Source organism: Ambystoma mexicanum, chromosome 8 (genome assembly GCF_040938575.1).
Source record: "Ambystoma mexicanum isolate Mex_15411 chromosome 8, UKY_AmexF1_1, whole genome shotgun sequence".
In the NCBI taxonomy this organism is placed as follows: Eukaryota; Metazoa; Chordata; class Amphibia; order Caudata; family Ambystomatidae; genus Ambystoma; species Ambystoma mexicanum.
In genome coordinates, this window is record NC_090929.1 from 1,677,656,229 (window position 1) to 1,677,672,485 (window position 16,257).

The 16,257-nt window shown below is 47.6% G+C and overlaps 1 protein-coding gene across 7 annotated transcripts in view; it reads right to left on the reverse strand.

Moving 5' to 3' along the window:
- The window catches only part of FGFR2 (fibroblast growth factor receptor 2), a 159,331-nt gene that overhangs the window by 96,381 nt on the left and 46,693 nt on the right, over nucleotides 1-16,257 (reverse strand). For all 7 annotated transcript variants that reach the window (XM_069611956.1, XM_069611955.1, XM_069611957.1 and 4 more), the window contains exon 2: nucleotides 6,295-6,542. In XM_069611956.1, coding sequence (XP_069468057.1) covers nucleotides 6,295-6,460 — 166 coding nt within the window. In that variant the 5' untranslated portion in view covers nucleotides 6,461-6,542. The remainder of the gene's footprint in view (nucleotides 1-6,294; nucleotides 6,543-16,257) is intronic.

Below are 16,257 nucleotides of genomic sequence, written 5' to 3' on the forward strand. Positions count from 1 at the left end.
GTAAACTGAGTGAATTCCCCTTCCCCAGGTTTACACATGATTCTTTTCCACAGTTCAAAAAAAGAAAACAAGGAAATCCTAACTGGCAACAATGTCCAACCACAATACGATTCCACTTCAACGTGTCAATAGAAAGTTCCAATTTAGTTTGGTGTAGTCTCAACTTGTCATCAGAAAGTTCCAACTCAGTTTGGTGTAGCTTCAACTTGTCAACAAAAAGTTCCAACTCAGTTTGGTATAACTTCAACTTGTGAACAGAAAGTTCCAATTCAGAAAATAGAAGGCTCTTTCCCTTCTTTGAACAGGTTTTCAGTTCATCAAAAGCAACAATAATTGTCCTGGTCAGAATGATTTATCACAAATACCTTTAGCACCACAAACACCATAAATTGTCTTCACTGGTGCCCCTTTTAAGCACTTTTTCAACTTCCACCTGGTTTATTCTGAAGCCAGGCCTACTCCTCCAACAGTTTGTCATCCAGGTATACTCCCCTTCCTGAACAGCGTTTTACAACCACAAGTGCTTTTGGGGTTAATGTCACTTGACAAACACTTTGCAACCACTTCATAAGATTCAATAATTTTCAGCTTCAAAACTCCCAACAGATTTTCAGAGAAAACAAGATTTGCATTGGTGCTCTTTGATACTCTTCTACAACTAATGATCCTCTCCTTCTGGGCCTTTTTTCTTAGACGGGCAGCCTTTTTGCCACTCTTGTTTCCCCACTATACAAGTAACCAAAGACTGACAGGGATAGGGTCTTTTACTCATCCTCCCTTAGCTTGAACAATGTTTATACCAGCTTTTACCATATGTTGTACCAGATATTGCCAACACGTTTCACTGCTTATGAACTTCCCAGCAGCCCCTTTTTGTTGTTGGCAATGTTTAATGGACTGTAACTGCTTTGGCTTTATTCTCTCTTGGCTTGGGCAATGCTTGTAGGTGTTCACTTTTAACAATGTTGCTCCTTTAGATTTTTGGCGTTTCCGTAGACTCACATTAATAAGGTTATAGTGTTTTGGCTTCCTTACAATGGGGTTTTGCTGCCTTTCATTACTTCGGTATTCAAGTTTACCTTGGGCATCACTTTCCCTCATTTTCGAGTGTTGCTTCTCCTGCTTTTCAGTAGTGCGAGCTTCAAAACTGCTTTCCGCACCACTTTCATTCATACGCAAGTGTTCCTCACCCGCCGGACGCCTGCCTTGCATACGTGAGCGGGGAAGGAGCGCTCTGAGGTAACTAACACGCTGTGAACTCACCAAGTAAGTCATGCGCCTCCATTCCCTTCACCGCTTGCAGGACTTCTCTCCCTGTGGCTCCTCCCGACCCGGCAAACCTCTTCTTTTAGTCCGCCATCACATATGCCACCTGCAAATGGAGCTCACGTTGCTCCTGAGGTCCTCCAATGAATGCCAGCCACCACAGACAACCTTGAGGGCCTCGGCCCTCGGGTGCACGCCAGCCACCTGAGACGCCTCCTGGAAGGGAAAGCTTCCTTTGACTTTGCTTCCTGCTGCGCACCCTTTGCAGATTAGGCCGCCAGAGGTCAAGCTTCCTTCTTGAATGCTTCCTTCTGCGCGACCTCTGCCCTTCAGGATTTGAGAGGCACAGCACCTCTCAGGAATGGCACCCTCTCTCTGCCACACAATGATCCCAGCATGTTCTCTCTCCTCGTGCTTCTGTCTGGGCTGCCTGCATGACCCACCCTTCTTCTGCTTCTTCTTCTTACCACCCTTCGCTCCTATGGCCTGCACCTGAGGTGGCCTTTTAAGCTTCTCAATCTCTCTCATGTGTGGGTCATTTGCATTAGTGATCCGACCAGTCCTGCAACACTGCACCTCTTCAGCCATCTTCCTCATCCCAGTCCCTAGTGGATTATGGGACATGAAGTCCCTTTGAACAAAGTTAGATTTTTTTTGTTTGAATTTCACTTAGACCCACATTTGTTCTTTATAACATCCTGTAAAAGAATATCAGTCACTAAACCTTTCTTTTAGATTGTTATTATCCATAGATTTCCTTTCACTGTACCTTTGGGTGTAACAGAGGTCTTTACTTTTACAAGCCACTGGGACTTTGAAAGGGCTTTTATTTCTTATAAGGCCTAGGGAGTGTTGTACCCCTGTTTTATGATATGATATGATAGGTTATTTTTAACGTGCTTAATTTCTAAGTGCGGACCCGGGGATCGAACCTGTGTTGCTCCGTGTCGTCTTGCTTCTAACACGAGACCATTGCCACTGAGCTATCCTCCCGATACTTGCATGTATAGGTTGTGACACAGCAAGATGGTTTTTACAACAAGCCATCACATACTTTGGCATTACGTATTCATCCTCCCTAGAGGAAAACAAATACTGCATCTCATCCCATGCAGTCCTCTCATTCCCCGGGGCCTTTTCTCCTCTCAGGTGATCCTCCCGCAGAACACCACCCCCAAGGTCAGGATCAGGAAGCTTCTGCCTTTCCCTGGCCTCCTGCAGTACACCACCCCCAAGGTCAGGATCAGGAAGCGTCTGCCTTTCCCTGGCCTCCTGCAGTACACCACCCCCAAGGTCAGGATCAGGAAGCGTCTGCCTTTCCCGGGCCTCCTGCAGTACACCACCCCCAAGGTCAGGATCAGGAAGCGTCTGCCTTTCCCTGGCCTCCTGCAGTACACCACCCCCAAGGTCAGGATCAGGAAGCGTCTGCCTTTCCCTGGCCTCCTGCAGTACACCACCCCCAAGGTCAGGATCAGGAAGCGTCTGCCTTTCCCGGGCCTCCTGCAGTACACCACCCCCAAGGTCAGGATCAGGAAGCGTCTGCCTTTCCCTGGCCTCCTGCAGTACACCACCCCCAAGGTCAGGATCAGGAAGCGTCTGCCTTTCCCGGGCCTCCTGCAGTACACCACCCCCAAGGTCAGGATCAGGAAGCGTCTGCCTTTCCCGGGCCTCCTGCAGAACACCACCCCCAAGGTCAGGATCAGGAAGCGTCTGCCTTTCCCTGGCCACCTGCAGTACACCACCGCCAAGGTCAGGATCAGGAAGCGTCTGCCTTTCCCTGGCCTCCTGCAGTACACCACCCCAAAGGTCAGGATCAGGAAGCGTCTGCCTTTCCCTGCCCACCTGCAGTACACCACCCCCAAGGTCAGGATCAGGAAGCGTCTGCCTTTCCCGGGCCTCCTGCAGTACACCACCCCCAAGGTCAGGATCAGGAAGCGTCTGCCTTTCCCTGGCCACCTGCAGTACACCACCCCCAAGGTCAGGATCAGGAAGCGTCTGCCTTTCCCGGGCCTCCTGCAGTACACCACCCCCAAGGTCAGGATCAGGAAGCGTCTGCCTTTCCCGGGCCTCCTGCAGTACACCACCCCCAAGGTCAGGATCAGGAAGCGTCTGCCTTTCCCGGGCCTCCTGCAGTACACCACCCCCAAGGTCAGGATCAGGAAGCGTCTGCCTTTCCCGGGCCTCCTGCAGTACACCACCCCCAAGGTCAGGATCAGGAAGCGTCTGCCTTTCCCTGGCCACCTGCAGTACACCACCCCCAAGGTCAGGATCAGGAAGCGGCTGCCTTTCCCTGCCCACCTGCAGTACACCACCCCCAAGGTCAGGATCAGGAAGCGTCTGCCTTTCCCTGGCCACCTGCAGTACACCACCCCCAAGGTCAGGATCAGGAAGCGTCTGCCTTTCCCGGGCCTCCTGCAGTACACCACCCCCAAGGTCAGGATCAGGAAGCGTCTGCCTTTCCCTGACCTCCTGCAGTACACCACCCCCAAGGTCAGGATCAGGAAGCGTCTGCCTTTCCCGGGCCTCCTGCAGTACACCACCCCCAAGGTCAGGATCAGGAAGCGTCTGCCTTTCCCTGGCCACCTGCAGTACACCACCCCCAAGGTCAGGATCAGGAAGCGCCTGCCTTTCCCTGGCCTCCCGCAGAACACCACCCCCAAGGTCAGGATCAGGAAGCGCCTGCCTTTCCCTGGCCACCCGCTGTACACCACCCCCAAGGTCAGGATCAGCAAGCGTCTGCCTTTCCCGGGCCTCCTGCAGTACACCACCCCCAAGGTCAGGATCAGGAAGCGTCTGCCTTTCCCGGGCCACCTGCAGTACACCACCCCCAAGGTCAGAATCAGGAAGCGTCTGCCTTTCCCTGGCCACCTGCAGTACACCACCCCCAAGGTCAGGATCAGGAAGCGTCTGCCTTTCCCTGGCCTCCTGCAGTACACCACCCCCAAGGTCAGGATCAGGAAGCGTCTGCCTTTCCCGGGCCTCCTGCAGAACACCACCCCCAAGGTCAGGATCAGGAAGCGTCTGCCTTTCCCTGGCCTCCTGCAGTACACCACCCCCAAGGTCAGGATCAGGAAGCGTCTGCCTTTCCCGGGCATCCTGCAGTACACCACCCCCAAGGTCAGGATCAGGAAGCGTCTGCCTTTCCCGGGCATCCTGCAGTACACCACCCCCAAGGTCAGGATCAGGAAGCGTCTGCCTTTCCCGGGCCTCCTGCAGTACACCACCCCCAAGGGCAGGATCAGGAAGTGTCTGCCTTTCCCGGGCCTCCTGCAGAACACCACCCCCAAGGTCAGGATCAGGAAGCGTCTGCCTTTCCCGGGCCTCCTGCAGTACACCACCCCCAAGGTCAGGATCAGGAAGCTTCTGCCTTTCCCGGGCCTCCTGCAGTACACCACCCCCAAGGTCAGGATCAGGAAGCGTCTGCCTTTCCCTGGCCACCTGCAGTACACCACCCCCAAGGTCAGGATCAGGAAGCGTCTGCCTTTCCCTGGCCTCCCGCAGAACACCACCCCCAAGGTCAGGATCAGGAAGCGTCTGCCTTTCCCTGGCCACCCGCAGTACACCACCCCCAAGGTCAGGATCAGGAAGCGTCTGCCTTTCCCTGGCCACCCGCAGTACACCACCCCCAAGGTCAGGATCAGGAAGCGTCTGCCTTTCCCTGGCCACCCGCAGTACACCACCCCCAAGGTCAGGATCAGGAAGCGTCTGCCTTTCCCTTGCCACCCGCAGTACACCACCCCCAAGGTCAGGATCAGGAAGCGTCTGCCTTTCCCTGGCCACCCGCAGTACACCACCCCCAAGTTCAGGATCACGAAGCGTCTGCCTTTCCCGGGCCTCCCGCAGTACACCACCCTCAAGGTCAGGATCAGGAAGCGTCTGCCTTTCCCGGGCCTCCCGCAGTACACCTCCCCCAAGGTCAGGATCAGGAAGCGTCTGCCTTTCCCGGGCCTCCCGCAGTACACCACCCCCAAGGTCAGGATCAGGAAGCGTCTGCCTTTCCCGGGCCTCCCGCAGAACACCACCCCCAAGGTCAGGATCAGGAAGCGTCTGCCTTTCCCGGGCCTCCTGCAGTACACCACCCCCAAGGTCAGGATCAGGAAGCTTCTGCCTTTCCCTGGCCTCCTGCAGTACACCACCCCCAAGGTCAGGATCAGGAAGCGTCTGCCTTTCCCGGGCCTCCTGCAGTACACCACCCCCAAGGTCAGGATCAGGAAGCGTCTGCCTTTCCCTGGCCACCTGGGAGGAGGCTTTAGGCAGGGAATTAGTGAGGAGTCTATACGATTAATCACAATTCTCCTGCATCTAACTGATCGATTTGTCAAACGTATGTGAATTATGGTCTCTCATGACAACACATCTGAAGCACACAGAGACCAGGGTCACAATGGCTAAGGAACAACAAACACCCCAAATAACATTGATTATTCCACACACACGCACAGTGAACACCAGCTATTTGGCCTTTAAAAACGTGTAGCTAAGGACACTCCATATTATTACCTGACGAATGAAATGCTCTACTGTGTCTTTAACCTACTAGACAATTGTGCATGATTATGGAAAATTATTATTTGCACGCCATCACATTTCCGTTCATTGCGCATGTTTTCTTCATGAAAGGTATAGCAGAGCCCACAACTGTAGACAGTTGCTTCAGGGGCGGTTCCAGCGATTTATACTTGCTCCCTTTCCACCTTAGCACTGTGCCCCATAGAACACGGCTGAGTAACACAAACAAATTGATCCAGCTGTCGCATAGCTACTGACATCTTAATTTGTACCTTGTCTAAAGACACTCCACCTCAGTTTCTTCTATGCTGCTGCACTAGTCATCTCTGCTAGTAATTGAACTATTGCGTACATTATATAAATTATATTGACTACCTGTATGCGATGTGATGCTCCTCTGTTCATGTCTGTTCAGAGCACAATCTGCCCAAAGACCATTAAACCTGTAGCACTTCAAAGCCATAACACATGGCAGTAAGCACTATGTAAAGACTATATAGCAGAACATAGTTCACTCACCTTCTGGCTCCAGTGTGGTGTCCTCTACAATGTTGTAGGTTGGTCTTGCTAGAGATAGTGTTGCCGTGGCAACCATGACCAGGCTCAAAAGGTAGGTCCAGCTGCACATCCTTTCAGCGCCCCGGCCCGGTCCCTCCTTGCATCGCCATGTGGACGTTACTCCCATCTGAAGGCCTCTGCACCAGCATGAGCCAACATCAGGGTCCCCGCCTCCACTTGCCAAAGATCAACCGGGGCGGGTGCCGCCTCTGCAAGAGGAGGGAAAGGTCAGGGGTTAAAACAAAGCAAAACCAGCCATAAAATACACATATCTTCAGTGTGAAGCATGAGGACCCCAACATGAACCAAACAAGACATCTGACCCCAATAGTAAACATACAGGCCATCAGAACCAGTATGTTAGCTTTGCGGACCATCGAAACAGGGCCATTCACATGCAGACGGTCAGAACTAGAACATGAGCCCTGCAGACCAGCGATGAACTGTACAGACCGAAAGAACTAACAGTGCAGACCAGCATAAAAATCCGGATTTGAACCATATGGATCATCAGCACCAGAACAAGAAGCAGACAGCCCTTCAGAACAAACTGTACCGGTCATTAATATCGCAGCCTACAGGTCATCAGAACAAAAACGCAAGCCATATGGACCGTCGACACAGAACATTGGATCCAGAATGGGAGCTGCCGGGTCTATCAAAAATCAAGCATGAACTGTAAGGCTCAACAACAACAAAAATAGGCAGAACATCAAATATATGCCATCAGATTCTGGCAACGAATCATAAGGCATATCCGAACCAGAATGTAAATTATATGGACCATCAGAACCTTGAGCGCAACACCAAAATCAAATAAGCAGCAAAAACAAATAAGCAGGGCAAGACTGGTCATTGAGGGAGTCAGCATAGACTATGAGGATACATATAAGTGCCCCGGAGCAGAATGTGAAAGGGTGAGAGGGTATTCTGACTGTACACAGCACCGTATCATAAAAGCAGCCCAAACGACAGGACTGATATGGCATTTTACAAAACACATGTGTGGTTTCCCTTTGAAAGTTACCAGGCGTCTGTACTTGCCATGCTTCTCCCCTGCAGTTACATACGACCTAGAGAGCCTTACCATTTCTAATTTGACTTGGCTACCGGCCATTGAAGGTCACTTTCTAGGACTGTCTGCATGTTTCCAATGGCCCTCATCCATTTGGAACTGGGTCTAATGTCACTGACATCAGTAGTCGTAGGAGTCAGGCCCAAATGTATATTGAACAAAGACCATTTGAAACTTTGAAACATTTGCCTGTGTATAGGCGCTATATAAATAAACAATCCGTACCATACCAAAATGGTGGCGGATCCTGACAGTCAGTTCTTGCAAGGTATGGGCAGTAACATTGCACAGGGAAAGTCAGGATGTTTGAAAAGAAAGCAAGAAAACTCTTTGCTGAGATTGATTGGTTGCCAGATTGGCAAGTATCGCATCATGAAAATAAACAAGTACTTACAAAAGAAATCTAGCTAGGGGATTGGTCAGCGAATGATGTGCATTGTCATCATTGAAAATGTATGACTTTGTTCATAACATGTCTTATATTATTGAAAACACAACCGTATTTGTCACTCTGCCCGTCCATCAATCTACGCAGATTTATTACATTACTCCAGCTGAACCGGTTGATGTTATTAGCGCCCTAGGTCCCGCCTTGAAACGACTGCCAACTGAGCGGGGCTGTCGTATTTGTAGTTATATCAGAGACAGCTAAACAAGTTCTCACAGAGTGCACCACATTGCCAGATGTATCTAAGTAACCAAGTACATGACCTAGCCACAATTAAGAGTTTACATTTTTGGTATCGATGTCTGAACCTCACTCCACATGTCTTTGTATAGGATACGGCTTGCGGCAACGAAGCATTTTACATTTTTGGTATCGATGTCTGAATGCTAGAAGAACCTCACTCCACATGTCTTTGTATAGGATACGGCTTGAGGCAATGAAGCATTTTACATTTTTGGTATCGATGTCTGAATGCTAGAAGAACCTCACTCCACATGTCTTTGTATAGGATACGGCTTGAGGCAGTGAAGCATTTTACATTTTTGGTATCGATGTCTGAATGCTAGAAGAACCTCACTCCACATGTCTTTGTATAGGATACGGCTTGAGGCAACGAAGCATTTTACATTTTTGGTATCGATGTCTGAATGCTAGAAGAACCTCACCCCACATGTCTTTGTATAGGATACGGCTTGAGGCAATGAAGCATTTTATATTTTTGGTATCGTTTTCTGACTGCTAGAAGAACCTCACCCCACATGTCTTTGTATAGGATACGGCTTGAGGCAATGAAGCATTTAAAATGTTTGGTATCAATGTCTGAATGCTAGAAGAACCTCACCCCACATGTCTCTGTATAGGATACGGCTTGAGGCAATGAAGCATTTTACATTTTTGGTATCGATGTCTGAATGCTAGAAGAACCTCACTCCACATGTCTTTGTGTAGGATACGGCTTGAGGCAATGAAGCATTTTACATTTTTGGTAGCGATGTCAGAATGCTAGAAGAACCTCACTCCACATGTCTTTGTATAGGATACGGCTTGAGGCAATGAAGCATTTTACATTTTTGGTATCGATGTCTGAATGCTAGAAGAACCTCACTCCACATGTCTTTGTATAGGATACGGCTTGAGGCAATGAAGCATTTTACATTTTTGGTATCGATGTCTGAATGCTAGAAGAACCTCACTCCACATGTCTTTGTATAGGATACGGCTTGAGGCAATGAAGCATTTTACATTTTTGGTATCGATGTCTGAATGCTAGAAGAACCTCACTCCACATGTCTTTGTATAGGATACGGCTTGAGGCAATGAAGCATTTTACATTTTTGGTATCGATGTCTGAATGCTAGAAGAACCTCACTCCACATGTCTTTGTATAGGATACGGCTTGAGGCAATGAAGCATTTAAAATGTTTGGTATCGATGTCTGAATGCTAGAAGAACCTCACCCCACATGTCTCTGTATAGGATACGGCTTGAGGCAATGAAGCATTTTACATTTTTGGTATCGATGTCTGAATGCTAGAAGAACCTCACTCCACATGTCTTTGTGTAGGATACGGCTTGAGGCAATGAAGCATTTTACATTTTTGGTATTGATGTCTGAATGCTAGAAGAACCTCACCCCACATGTCTTTGTGTAGGATACGGCTTGAGGCAATGAAGCATTTTACATTTTTGGTATCGATGTCTGAATGCTAGAAGAACCTCACCCCACATGTCTTTGTATAGGATACGGCTTGAGGCAATGAAGCATTTTACATTTTTGGTATTGATTTCTGAATGCTAGAAGAACCTCACCCCACATGTCTTTGTATAGGATACGGCTTTTGGCAATGAAGCATTTTACATTTTTGGTATCGATGTCTGAATGCTAGAAGAACCTCACCCCACATGTCTTTGTATAGGATACAGCTTGAGGCAATGAAGCATTTGAACTAAATAATGAAATTAGTGTACCAGTATATTTTAGATTAAATTATTTTTAGTGGATGTATTTTATATGTGTAAAGTTGCCTACTGTATCAGATTAATAATAACATTTTAAAATAAAATCAAAATCAAGCCTAACACGGAAATTACGTACCATCCACAAAAGAAAGCATACCTTACAAATAAGGCAACCTGCTTTTTCATTTTTACTGATTTCTTTTTTCATAAAGAGATGTAAATCTGTTTTATTTGTATTTTGTATTTTATTGAATTTATATAGCCCTTTAATCCAAAGTGCTTTACATGAGAACAAGAAAAAATACAACAAGCCTAAGATGGCAATTGAAACACAACTCAAAAACAGTATAAAGAACAATTTACAATATTGCTGAGGCGATGAGGGAGTGGAGAGGGACAGAGGTGTGAGAGGGAATGGGAGGGATTAGTGGAGGTAGAAGCGGAAGTAAGAGGGAAGGTGAGAAGGTGTGAGGAAGAAGAGAGGAAAGAATAAGCCTAGATAAGAGCCAGAGGTGGGGTAGAAGGGAGACGAGAGGATGGAGAGGGTAAGGAAGTACAGGAGTAAGAGGTGAGGCATGAGGCGGTGTTAGAAGTAGGAGAGGAAGCGAGAGGTGTTAGGGAGGGGAATGGAAGAAATAAGATTTTAGAGAAGAGCGAAAGGAAGGGTAGGAGGGAGAAGAACGGATGTGGAGGGGGAGGCGGTTCCAGTGGAAGGGAGCGAGGAGTTGGAAAGAGCAGAAGCAGGAGGGGCGCAGGGTGGCGGAGGAGGAGAGAGTAGGAAAAGATTAGCAGAGCGGAGAGAACGAGAAGGGGTATAGAAAGTAAGAAGGGGGGAGTCATAGGAGGGGCAAGACCATAGAGGGATTTGAAAACAAGACAGAGGAACTTGAATTTGAGCTGGGAGTGAAAAGAGAGCCAACCTAGAGAGGTGAGAGAAGAGGAGATGGAGTCAAAAGGTGAGAGAAGGAAGAGGGAGTGGATGGCAGAGTGGTAGACAGATTTGGGTGGGGAGAGATGAGAGGAGGGGAGTCCAATGAGAAGGGAAGAACAGTAGAAAAGTCTGGAGAAGATGAGGGAGGTAATTAAGAGTTTAGTAGCGTCAAAGGTTAGGAGGGGTCAAATTTTACGAATGTTATAAAGGTGAAAGAGACTAAACTTGGCAGTGAGAGAAATGTGGTGGGATAGAGAGAGGTGAGGGTCAATATGAAGACCAATGTTACAGGCATGGGGAGAGAAGGAGAGCAGGGAGGGGGGAAAGAGAATGAAAGGGGGAGGAAAGGGAGGACGAGGAGTGTTAGCAGGGAAGAAAAGGAGTTCCGTTTTATCAGCATTAAGAGTAAAGAAGTGAGAGGATTTAATAGCAGAAAGGCGAGAAGAGAGTTTATCGTGAATGTCGGGAGTGAAGGAGAAGGAGAGGAAAAGCAGGGTATCATTAGTGTAGAAATGATGCGAGATTCCCAAGGGGAGAAGATAGGAGCTAAGAAGGAAGTATAGAGTGAGAAAAGAAAGGGCCAAGGACAGACCTTGGGGGACTCCATGGTTGAGAGGATATGTGGGAGAGGTGGAGCCCCCCCAGGAAACAGAGAAGGTGCGGTTAGAGAGATAAGAGGAGAGCTAATTGAGGACATTGTCTTTGAGGCCAAATGAGGAGAGGGAGTTGAGGAGAAGAGGATGGTCAACAGTATCAAAAGCAGCGGAGTGATCAAGGAGAATAAGGATGGAGGAGTGCTTAGAGTAGCGAGCAGAAAGGAGAGAGTTAGGAACAGAGATGAGAGCAGTTTCAGTGGAGTGTAGAGGGTGGAAGGCGGATTGGGTACGGGGAAAGAGGGAGTGATTAGAGATGAGGGAAGAGAGTTGAGAATAGACAATGCGTTCGAGAAGTTTGAAGAGGAAGGGTAAGAGAGAGATGGGGCGATAATTGGAATCAAGATGGGGATTAGCAGAAGGTTTTTTGAGAATAGGGATGATAGTCGCGTGCTTAAAGGGAGTAGGAAAAGTGGCAGTTAAGAGGCAGATGTTGGAGAAGGAGTTGTGATAGTGTATAAGGAGGGGGTATATTTTAGGGATGAGGGGGGTTGGAATGGGGTCAGCGCCAGAAGCAGTTTTCTGTCTGTAATTATTTATAGAAATGGAAAAAAGGAAAATCAGGTCTTTTTGATTGGTTCTCTATGCTGTCCATCATGCACTGCAGGCCAATTGCATTACATACTGGCAGCAGAGTACAGGTATGAAAGTTGTATGAAAAATAATATTAAAGTTCTTCACATTGCTAACAATATAAATCTTAGCTCAGCAGCAATCACGGAAGCAGCGATGTGTTTTTATGGTGATAAAGGACTATGCGTTAATGTGGAATAACTCTGTCCCATTTGTGTCCCCTATGGCTGCATGTGTGTTTTAATAAATGCATATTGTCATCCCAATGCATGCAGAGACACATACTGGTTGCAAACTCAATTTTTAGATAACAAATAATACATGTGATTAAATATGGATAGATACAGATGGAAATGACACAAAAATAAATTCCATAACACTGGAGATCTAAGTTACAAACCACCTAAACTAGGACATGAGCAGTACAACCATCCAAACAAAAACAACTCTCAGGACCATCCAAACTAGGGGCCAAACTCTCAGGACCATCCAAACTAGAACCAAAACTCTCAGGACCATCCATAGTAGAACCAAAACTCTCAGTACCATCCAAACTAGAACCAAAACTCTCAGGACCATCCAAACTAGAACCAAAACGTTCAGGACCACCCATACTAGAACCAAAACTCTGGGGACCATCCATAATAGAACCAACACTTTCAGGACCATCCATACTAGAACCAAAACTCTGGGGACCATCCAGAATAAAACTAAAACTCTCATGACCATCCATAGTACAACCAAAACTCTCAGAACCATCCATACAAGAACCAAAACTCTCTGGACCATCCATAGTAGAACCAAAACTCTGAGGACCTTCCATAGTAGAACCAAAACTCTCAGTACCATCCAAACTAGAACCAAAACTCTCAGGACCATCCATAGCAGAACCAAAACTCTCAGGACCATCCATAGTAGAACCAAAACTCTCAGGACCATCCATACTAGTCCCAAAACTCTCAGGACCATTCAAACTAGAACCAAAATTTCAGGACCATCCACACTAGAACCAAAACTCTTGGGACCATCCCTATTAGAACCAAAACTCTCTGGATCATCCATAGTAAAACCAAAACCCTTAGGACCATCCAACGTAGAACTGAAACACTCAGGACCATCCATAGTAGAACCAAAACTCTGAGGACCTTCCATAGTAGAACCAAAACTCTCAGTACCATCCAAACTAGAACCAAAACTCTCAGGACCATCCATAGTAGTTCGCCATCTATACAGACCATTGAAAAGAGAGCATGAACCATAATCATCCAAACGGAAACACAAATCGTGCAAACCATCCAAAATAGAAAAAGAAGCGTACAGACGATCCACACCAGAACATGGATCAGACAGAGCACCATACACACTATAGCATCTATCCAAGAGAGAACATCACCCATCCCAACTGAAAAGTAAAGAGCACAGCCGGCCCAAACTAGAACACGAATCACATGAGTCGCGCAAAGTAGAACACATACCGCATGGACTGCCCAAAGTAGAACACATACCGCATGGACTGCCCAAAGTAGAACACATACCGCATGTGCAGCCCAAAGTAGAACAGATACCGCATGTGCAGCCCAAATTAGAAGTGAAACTGCACAAATTGCCCAAACTAGAATGCATACCACATGGACTACCCAAACTAGAACCCGCACCCACCACAAGTCCATTTGAAAGTAGAAGACAAATCATGTGGACTTCCCTAATTAGAACAGGAACCCCATGGATTGGCCAAACTAGAGCGCATAGCGATGGACAACCCAAACTGGAACTGAAACTGCATGGAGTGTACAAACTAGAACACAAACCATGTGACTGCACAAACTAGAACACAAACCATGTGGACCGCACAAACTAGAACACCAACCATGTGGACCGCACAAACTAGAACACACACAACGTGGACTGCCCGAACTAGAACACAAACCACGTGGACTGCCCAAACTAGAACACACACCACGTGGACTGCTGAACTAGAACACAAACCACGTGGACTGCCCGAACTAGAACACACACCACGTGGACTGCCCGAACTAGAACACAAACCACGTGGACTGCCCGAACTCGAACACACACCACGTGGACTGCCCGAACTAGAACACAAACCACGTGGACTGCCCGAACTAGAACACAAACCACGTGGACTGCCCAAACTAGAACACACACCACGTGGACTGCCCGAACTAGAACACAAACCACGTGGACTGCCCGACCTAAAACACACCCCACGTGGACTGCCCGAACTAGAACACACACCACGTAGACTGCCCGAACTAGAACACACACCACGTAGACCGCCCGAACTAGAACACACACCACGTAGACCACCCGAACTATAACACACACCACGTAGACCACCCGAACTAGAACACACCCCACGTGGACCGCCCGAACTAGAACACAGACCACGTAGACCGCCCGAACTAGAAGACACACCACGTGGACTGCCCGAACTAGAGCACACACTACGTGGACCGCCCGAAACGGTACAGAAACCCCTTGGACTGTAAACTAGAACATAAACCGCATTGACCATCCAAACTAGTTCCCGAACTGCAGGGAACACAGAGGCGCCAAGTGTTTGCACTTGAATACTTGCAGGAGGGGCAGAGCACAGCCTGTCCGTGGTACCAACCTTTCTGACTTGCAGTTCCTTCCCGGAAAATGGCAGTGAAAGAGGAAGCCGTGTCAGCACAACACAAGCCGAGATAGACATTAACTAAACGGATCAACTAATATCCAAAAGTTTCCCAGACCCCCCCCCCACCCCCCTTATATGGAAACCGTAATATAAATGAAGAGGGCCGGGGCAAGAAGACAACCATGCAGAAAAGAAAAGACTCACTATGTCACAACCTGCCTGTTACTACCTAAAAGCAAAATATACCGTGTTTACCTTTCCAAGGAACCGTGTTTACTACCCAGGAAAGGTCGCTCAGAGTGTGCTCTTGGAAGTTAGTAACACAAAATAATCATATTACAGCCTGCCGGCCAGGGCAATATGGTCCATTATACGCCCACTGCAAGGTTTATGGGAAAGTGTACATCAAAGGGGAGGGCATGAAATGGCCTTTATAGACCTCGCCAGAAGGGCTACTCAGTCACCAGGATACTCCACTCATTAAGATCAATTAAAAAAGGCAGGGGGACGTTGGAATTGTTGGGGCAGGGGGCCTAAACCAGAGGTTAGAGCCCTCTGCTATTCCATTATTTTCCATGGAGCATCCAACATTCCTGTGTCAGGATATAGGCATCACCTGCTTAAGATCACATGATAAATCAGTTAACAAACTCTACCCTAAAGGCAGGGTGCCCTCAATGGATAGGGTGCATAGGCACATGTGTTCTGGGTGCTGTACCCTTTTCGAATGACCGGGATTCTTTTTCCCGAAGTGAGGAGAGTCCACAGTGGCTCACCCATGCATTCTCGGGCAAACAAGAGAGCCATGACATTCCATGTTCTCATTCCTAATCATGGTGTGTAATGGAGTTTTCTACCGCCGAGCACAATACAGATTACATTGCACACCTCCTCGCAACCAATCAGGATGCTCCAAAGCAGTCCATAATCTCTGATAAAAATGTGTAACGTTAATTGTTATTAGTTCCATGTCCAACAGATTAACTTTACGAGCTACTGGTGTGTGCTCGTTTTTTGTTTCCACAATAAAAATACTTTGCTTTTTGGTGGCACAACTTGCTGTTCTAATAACCTTATAGATCTCGGGTTCGGTCGTTATCGCTTCGGTTAATGACCTTTCCCCGACTTCTAGCCCTGTGCATTCCATCTATAAGGCTTCATTACAAGGCTTCAATAATTGCGCATGAATTCGCATTGACGTATTACTTAATTGTACCAGTAACCTGATGCCTCCAGGTCACCAGGGGCAACCAATCCCACTCTAGCTTTTATTTCACTTGTAGTTTTCAACATTTTAGAGATATTGATTGGCCCATGACTACAACCTCCAGAATGCAATTGCTGCGCAAAAGAAAGCCAGGGCAGGGCATGGTGCTCCAAGTGACATGGAGTCTCTGGCAAGCTTCTTCACTGTCACACTGTTAGATGTTTTTTTATCCAGCCGAGAGAAAAAAACAGCATTTATTACCAGGCAGTGTCATCCACAGGACTTTGTGTCCGAAACTGCTTGCTTTCTTTGATAACTAACTATAATCCATTCATCTATGGGTCTTGTGCCAAACATAAATCTAAAACTGGGTTTCCTCAGAGAAATGCCACTGTTCAACTCTGATATACTTGCAGGATGTTCTAGTGAACACACTG